This window comes from Vitis riparia, chromosome 7 (genome assembly GCF_004353265.1).
Source record: "Vitis riparia cultivar Riparia Gloire de Montpellier isolate 1030 chromosome 7, EGFV_Vit.rip_1.0, whole genome shotgun sequence".
NCBI lineage: Eukaryota > Viridiplantae > Streptophyta > Magnoliopsida > Vitales > Vitaceae > Vitis > Vitis riparia.
Window position 1 is genome coordinate 1,142,657 of NC_048437.1, and position 8,059 is coordinate 1,150,715.

General features: G+C 30.1%; 1 protein-coding gene across 1 annotated transcript; it reads right to left on the reverse strand.

Annotated features, from left to right (window-relative positions):
* Positions 1 to 11: 11 nt before the first annotated feature.
* On the reverse strand, positions 12 to 628 carry LOC117919260 (isoeugenol synthase 1-like). Its single transcript, XM_034836395.1, has 2 exons — positions 344 to 628; positions 12 to 185 (listed from the first exon to the last, which is right to left on the reverse strand). The coding sequence occupies exons 1-2, from the start codon at positions 530 to 532 to the stop codon at positions 12 to 14; spliced, it is 363 nt and encodes a 120-aa protein (XP_034692286.1). The 5' UTR covers positions 533 to 628.
* Positions 629 to 8,059: the final 7,431 nt, after the last annotated feature.

Below are 8,059 nucleotides of genomic sequence, written 5' to 3' on the forward strand. Positions count from 1 at the left end.
TATATATATATCTAGATAGAGAGAGAGAGAGAGAGAGATAAAGCATGAACCTTGATATTGCCAGCTTTTTTGATGGCATCTATGATTTTGAACTGTTCTAAATGTTGAGGAACTGCCAAGGTGGATATCACAACATCCACTTGCTTCAGTGCTGCTACCATCGTCTCATGCTCATCCAATTCTCCCTGCGTGCAGTTGACTCTAAATTAATTTCATGCAAATAATATTACTGCATACATACATAAATTAAGTAATGAATTCATTTCCTTTCCTTTCCCTAGTTGTTTTCTCAAAATCCAAACAGGTGGTTAAATATTGAAATAGTGGGAAAAACAACAAGTACTTGGAAGATGGTGACTCCCAGGGACTCCAACTCCCGGTGCTGCGGTAGCTTGGAAGGCTTGGCATCAGGGTTAGCCGGGCGAACGTAGGCGTAGGTCGGATGGCCCATCGACACACTTGCCTTCACCATGTATTTACCCAGATACCCTGTGGCCCCGAATACCAGTATCTTGCTCTTTTCACAGACCATCACTACTCACCTTCTTCACCTTCTTCCCCTCTTTCCTTCACTGCTATCAACAAAAGCAAAAAGGGTAGTGCTTCAAATTAAACCATACTCCTAATCCCTAGTCCCTCTCTATTTATATATATACACCACCAAGCATAAGCATAAGCATCTCTTCATTGATCCATTTATAAATGCAAGTATTAGCTGGCTTCATAATGTAAAAGATTCCTTTTACAGTACGTGACCAGTATTTTCTATTTTTTGCGTAAAAAAATTCAATTCACAACTTTCAAGGTTCAACCTCGATAAAATTTTGAAAGAATGTTTGGCTTTATTCGTTGTACTGATGCATTTCTTAATTTTTTAAACTTTGAGATAATAGTACAAGATTTTTCTCTCTCTCAATTAATTCCTTCTTTATTAAAACTGGTGGAATAATGTTGGGTGAGGTTTTTTTTTTCTACAAAATTTTCCTTGGAAATTATTTGGGTTTTCGTTTTGATTGGTTGTTGAAACCCAATACATCGAAGCGTGGACCAAGACTTTATCACATTCTTCGTCTTATTATTGACTTATTGGGTGAGGGCCCCTACATCCACCACCCCACCCCCCCAAAAAAATAAGAAGGTAAAAATCCAATTTATTCTTTCTTGACCTAGTCCAACTACAAATAATTTTGAGGAATTTTATGAGGAAACAACGTGTAATTAAACTGCAACCTAATGGTGATCAAAAGAAAAGAAAGAAAACCCAAGTTGCACTTTCTGGTTAAATGATATTGAGAACTCTTTTAAGAAAGCTCAAGGAATCTTCTAAGAGGTTGAGGCAGTTGGTGGAACATATGTGTTATATTAACTACTTGACAAGTTGAGGGGTCAAAATTGATGGCTTTCTTTTAATATTGGATGTTCATTTTTGCCTTTGGACATTGCCAATGTTGCCACCTTTTAATATTGGATGTTCATTTTTGCTTTTGGGCATTGCCAATGTTGCCAAAGGCATGTGATTCATGTTCGGCCACCTTTTAATATTGGATGTTCACTTTTGCTTTTTGGACATTGCCAGTGTTGCCAAATACATGTGATTCATGTTCAAACCCATGTTGCCAAAGTTCAAACCTCTCTCTCTCTCTCTCTCTCTCTCTAAGACATACATTTAGGTGATGTGCCCTATATTTCTATTGAAAAATCAAATGGACGTGCCATCCTTGGTGGACAAACCTAAGATGGTTTCTCATCTTTCCATGATACATGTGATTCATGTTCGAACCCCTCTTTCTTTCTCTCTCTCTCTCTCTCTCTAGAAGGTGATGTGCCCTATATTTCTATTGAAAAATCAAATGGGTGTACCATTCTTGGTGGACAAACCTAAGATGATTTCTCATTTTTTATGGAAAATTCAATGAATTATCACATTCTTAAGCTAGATGGTATCCTCTTTTTCCTCGAGAAAAATAAAAGAAAAAGAAAAGTCAAATATTATTTTTAAATTTCTCATCTTTCATGGAAAATCCAAGTATCACATTGTTAAGCTAAATGGTATTCTCTTTTTCCTCGAGAAGAAAAAGAAATGTCAAATGTTGTCTTATCTTTGGTTTAGTCCACCACCAATTAACCATAGAAAAAGAGAAAAAAAAAATAAAAAGAAAAGAAAATGAAAGGATATGACTCAATCATCGATAAGACATACTGTATTAATTTTATTCCTTATTTAATATTTTACTTAATCCTATGCTTATGTGAATATTGGTATGATATATTTGATTCATTTACCTATTCATTAGGGTAGCAATGAGTCATGGCTCTGGCTTGGGGGTTCATATAATAAGTCATGTCATGGTGTCAGGTTTAGGTAATCGATTTGAATGCTTTAACAAATATGTAAGGTTGGATTATATATGAATTGACACAATACTATATCAATACAATTATAATTTATTAAACTTATTAATATGATGTTGATCCATTGAAATTATTAATTCTATTGAACTTATAAAAGATAATTTTTTAAAAATATTTTAGTTATAATATATTTATAAAATAAAAGATAAATTAAACTTTTCAGTTTACTCCTACTTAGAATTTATTTAAATTTTCAATTATAAAATATTTTTAATCTCTATAGCTTGTTTGAACTATATAAAATTTCACTTTAATTATTTATTTAGTTTTTTAATTATATAATATTTATAATTAAAAAATATTTATTAATCTTATAATTTGTAAATATATTAGATTAATAAATTTATATGGATTAAATGAGTTTGGTTATAAACAACACAATTAACTAAATTGATTAAACGGGTTACATGAGTTCAACAATCAAACCCCAAATATCATCCATTTATTGGATAGGTTATATGGGTTGACACCAACAAAATAAATGAAGTTGAATCCTGAAATTTTTATTATTTTTTAGTCCTATTATAGGGTTTTGTCAAATTTGCTACAGTTAGTGTTGATTTGAATAATTATGGTCTAATCTATAAAAAATACGTATGAATTTTCATATTAATAAAAATTTTATGCAATTAAATAAAAAAATGAAAATAAGTAGAGCTTTCAAAAATGTTCTTATGAAAGTGTGTCAACGGTTTTAAGGAGTGAAATTGACTAGGAAATGACTTATTTGGGCAAATTATAAAAACAAAAATTAATAAAATTTAGGTTATATTAAAGAGATTAACTATTCACCCCTCTTAGATAATTTCATAACTAAGATCACAAACTTTTAAATCATATATAGAATTCGTCAAAGACTAAGACAAATTGGTGGTGATATACAGTCGAAGCCAAAGTCCAAAACTTTTGGTACGTGTCTTATTTCAATCAAAATAATAGTTAGGTTGGTTGTCAATTTTTGATGTTGAGGTGTTGTTTCAATACATTAAGGAGTTTTTAATTTTATTTATCATTTAATATGATAACTAATGTTATATAGACTAATTTTATATTTAGGTTATGTTTGACTCTTGAAAAATTTGAGAGAAAATGTAAGGGAAAGAAAACAAAGATGAAAAGTAGAAGGAAAATAAAAATAAATTTAAAGTCAATAAATTACTTTTATTTACTACTTTAAATTTATTTCATTTGTTTTAACTCATCATTATAAAGATTAAATAATCTAAAATTAAAAATTTTTTTAATTAGTTTTAATTATATTTTATTTTCTTACATATTTTTAATAAAATAATCAAACATAAGAAAATTATTTTCCTTTTTTTTCTCACTAATGAAACATATTCTTAGTTGATATAGATTAGCTTTATACATAGGCAGAATACTTAATCTTGTGTTGACCTTACTCACAACCTCCACCTACAGTTCATTATTTAAGATAATATTTTTTAAATGAGAATGTAAAGTCTTAATTAGATTGTGCTAGGAGCCGGCATGGATGGTGACTTAAAGAGTTTTATTGTTTAATTTTGGCTTTAGCTTTGGCTATGTTCCTCCTTGGAATATCATTTTTTTAGTACAACTATGATTTCTTTACCATTACTTGGGCTTTGGCGTTAGAACTTGTTTATGGTTGTTGTAAATAATTTATTTCATTTACAACAATTTTTAGTGCTTAATTTTGGTCAATGGTTGTTGTTTTGTTGTTACGTCTCCTCTTCATTTCATGATATTCCTACTATTCAACCATGACCTTCATGGTGGACTCTAAAGCGGAGCACCCACTTGGAAGGCCGACTTGTCTATGCTCTCCACAAATATAAGATTAGGAATCCATCAAATCAATACCCTTTCCCGAAAAATACTAAGGAAAGAAAAAAAATGTAAAAGAAAATGATTTTTTCATGTTTGATTGTCTTATGAAAAATAAATAAGAAAATCAAATATAATTAAAACTAATTAAAAACTTATGTATTTTAAAATTATTTAATCTTTATATTAATGAGTTAAAATAAATAAAATGAGTTTGAAATAAAAAATAAAAATAACTAATTAACTTTTAATCAATTTTTTATTTTCCTTCACTTTTTCTTTCCTTCTATTTTTCCTTTATATTTTCTTTCCCTTGCATTTTCCCTCAAATTTTCTGAGAACCAAACATAACCTAAAAAAACCCGACTTTATTATAAAACCTCCTAGCCGACCTCATCTTCTAACCTCGGTATTCTTCATTGAATACAACAAAATCATTTTTAAGACAATGAGTATTAAATATTCTATTCAACTCATTAATTTTATTATAACTTATTTATCTTCTTTAAGATTTTAAATTTATAAAAAAAATAATTTTAAAAATATGTTTTAGTTATTTTAAATTTTACTTTTAGTTATAATATATCTATAAGACAAAAGATAAATTAAACTTCTAAATTTACTCTTATTTAGAATTTATTTAAATTTTCAATTATAAAATATTTTTAATCTTTATAGTTTGTTTGAACTATATAAAATTTCACTTTAATTAATTATTTAATTATTTAATCTTATAATTTGTAAATATATTAAATTAATAGATTTGTATAGATTAAATGAGTTTGGTCATAAACAACACAATTAAGTAAATTGATTAAATGGGTTATATATAAGAGTTCAACAATCAAACCCCCAACGTCATCCAATTATTTAATAGGGTTTATGGGTTTACAACAACAAAATAAATGAATAAGTCGAATCCACTAAAATTTGTATTATTTTCGAATCATATTATAGGGTTATGTCAAATTTTTCATAGTTAGTGTCGATTTGAATAATTAAGGCCTAATCTATAGAAAATGTATGAATATTCATATTAATAAAAATTTTATGTAAATAAAAAAAATAAAAATAGGTAGAGGTTTTTAGGAAAGCATATATATGGTTGTAAGGAGTGAAATTGAGTTGGTCTTTAATGTGCTCAAAGAAATGGTTTAGTTATATGGGTAAATATAAAAACAAAATTTAATAAAATTTACGCTATTTTGAATAGACTACCTATTCACCTCTCCTGTATAATTTCATGACTAATATCACAAAACTTTTAAATCATTTATAAAATTATTCAAAGATTAAGATAAATTAGGCCAAAGTACAATACTTTTGTTATGCGTCTTATTACAATCAAAATAATGTCATAGGTCAATTGTTAATTTTTATGTTGATCAAATTGATGTTAATTTTCAAAATATCAAGGGGTTTTTGTTGATGCCTCGCGTCCCTGGTGATCCACGTAGTTGCCAAATGGAAGGAAGCACAATCTCAACCCATATAGATTCCTGGATCAGCTGTTCCTACAAAAGGCGTCCGGATAGGGTGTCCGGACACACCCTTCGATGGTTTTGTCAGCCATGGTTAGAGAGAATAATCAATTGGCACAGTTGACCTTTTTCTAGGTATCATAAGCTTACCTTCCTCTTTGTGCGAAGGCTCATATATATAGTATCAGAAGTTCTCTTCCTCCATAAATGATGGAAGACTTTTTGGTTTACCATGATGCCATTAGGTGGTGGCAGGGACATCCTCACCCTACGGGCGGCTGTCAGAGATCGTGGGAGGCGCCATGTCTATTAGCGATCGTGGGAAGTGACTTGCTGTCACTTTTGTCTTTTCACTCTGCAGGCGTCGGAATGTGATTTGTGACAGGATGTCAGAACGACGTAGTAAGGCATGCTTAGCTTGGTCAATGATCTGGACAAACATATCCGGGTAGAATATGAAAGGTCGCCGGATGAGAAATGGCGGCGGTCCGGATGTGATGCTTTGCGAGTTCCGTGTGCTTCTATTTTGGGGAGTCCGGATAGGAGAAGCACGTCACGTGTACTCTTGGGGAAATCCGGATGGGGATACTCCGGATAGGATCGCGTGCCACGTGTCATCAGGGATGGGTCCCTACAGTTTTCAGTTTTATTTATGAATTGTGTCGGAGAGTCTTGATACATTTACATGTGACTTGCATTTAAAATTTGTTAGGAGAGTACTATTGCATTTATGTGATTGTTACTCTATGTTGAAAAATGTTTGAAAGGAAAATAAAAAATTGTGAAAAATTCTAAGGTTAGGTAATCTGTATTGGGATACTTTTTTTAAATAGTTCAATAACATCGATTCACTTCCCTTTAGGTAGGTGGTCCATCTTTGAGATTCACTTTCAATTTTAATATTTAATATTTTTTTAAATGAGAATGTAAAGTTTTAATAAGTTGTGTCAATAATGGTGTTGGAAGTAGCGATGGATGATGACTTATAGAGTTTTATTGTTTAATATTGGCTTTACCTAGGGGTCTCCAATGGGCGGCCCGAGCCGGGCCGTAAATAGGAGGCCCGTGGGCCCAACTCGGGCCGGGCCGGGCCAGGCCATGCTAAAATGCTAGGCCCGCGGCTCGGCCTATGAGCCCGCGGGCTGGCGGGCTTTTTGAATTAAGCCAAAATGGCTTTCAAAAAAGCCAAGGGAAGGGAGAGGGGGGATTCGAACCCCTCCCCTCATGTTTAAACTTTAAGCTTCTAACCAACTAAACTACATTCTTTTTATGTTTATTAATTGAGTTAGTTATATATATATAAAAATAAAGTATATTATTTTTTTTAAAAAAATTAAAGGCTCCAACGGTCACATGACCAATTATTTTGAATTTTTTTAACCTTCCTATAAATACATTTTCTTCCTTTTCATTTTTTCATCAAATTCTCTCTATTTCTCTCACATTCTACAATATTTCAAATTCTTTTATTTTTCCCTCAAATTATACAATATTGTTAGTGGTGCAAAACAAACATTGGTGGCTCCAAGAGTTCAAATTTGTTAGGAATTTTTGCATCGGTTCTCTAATTGAGTAACATACTTCACCCCTACTACTTTATTTTTTTGTTACATTTTTTTTTATATTTATTACTTTATTATGTTTGGCATAATATTTTATCAATAATTATAATATGACAAGTGCTTCTTCATCTAGTCCATGTGATGAAATATCATCAAACAAAAAATTTACTTCAAATATATGAAAATTTTTTGATAGAATAGAAATAATTTTAGAAAATAATAAAAAAGAAATAAAAGCAAAATATAAAATTTGTAATAAATTTCTTACTGGTGGCTCAAATGCAGACACAAGTCATTTAAAAATACATCATGAAAATTGTAAAACTAAAAATAATGTAGATATTAGAAATTATATGCAATTAGGTAAAAATGAAAGTGGAAATTTAAAAACATTTTCTTATGATGAATCTAACTGTCGTGAAGAAATGATTGATTATATAATAAGAGTAGAACAACCTTTCAACATGATGGAAACTCATGATTTTGCAGGAACAATTCAACGAGATATTAATCCTCAATTTAAAGGTTGGTCTGGAAATACAATTAAAAGAGATATTATGAAAAAAATTTATACACAAAAAGAAATTTTGAAATTTTTTTTTGCAAATTTTGAAGGAAATATTTGTTTAACATCTGATATTTGGACATCTTTAACTCACACTGGTTTTTTTATGTATAACTGCTCACTACATTGATAATGAATGAAAATTAAATAAAAGAATAATTTCATTTAAATTAATAAATGCTCCACATAGTGGTAAAAATATAGCATCTTTAATAAATGATGAAATTATA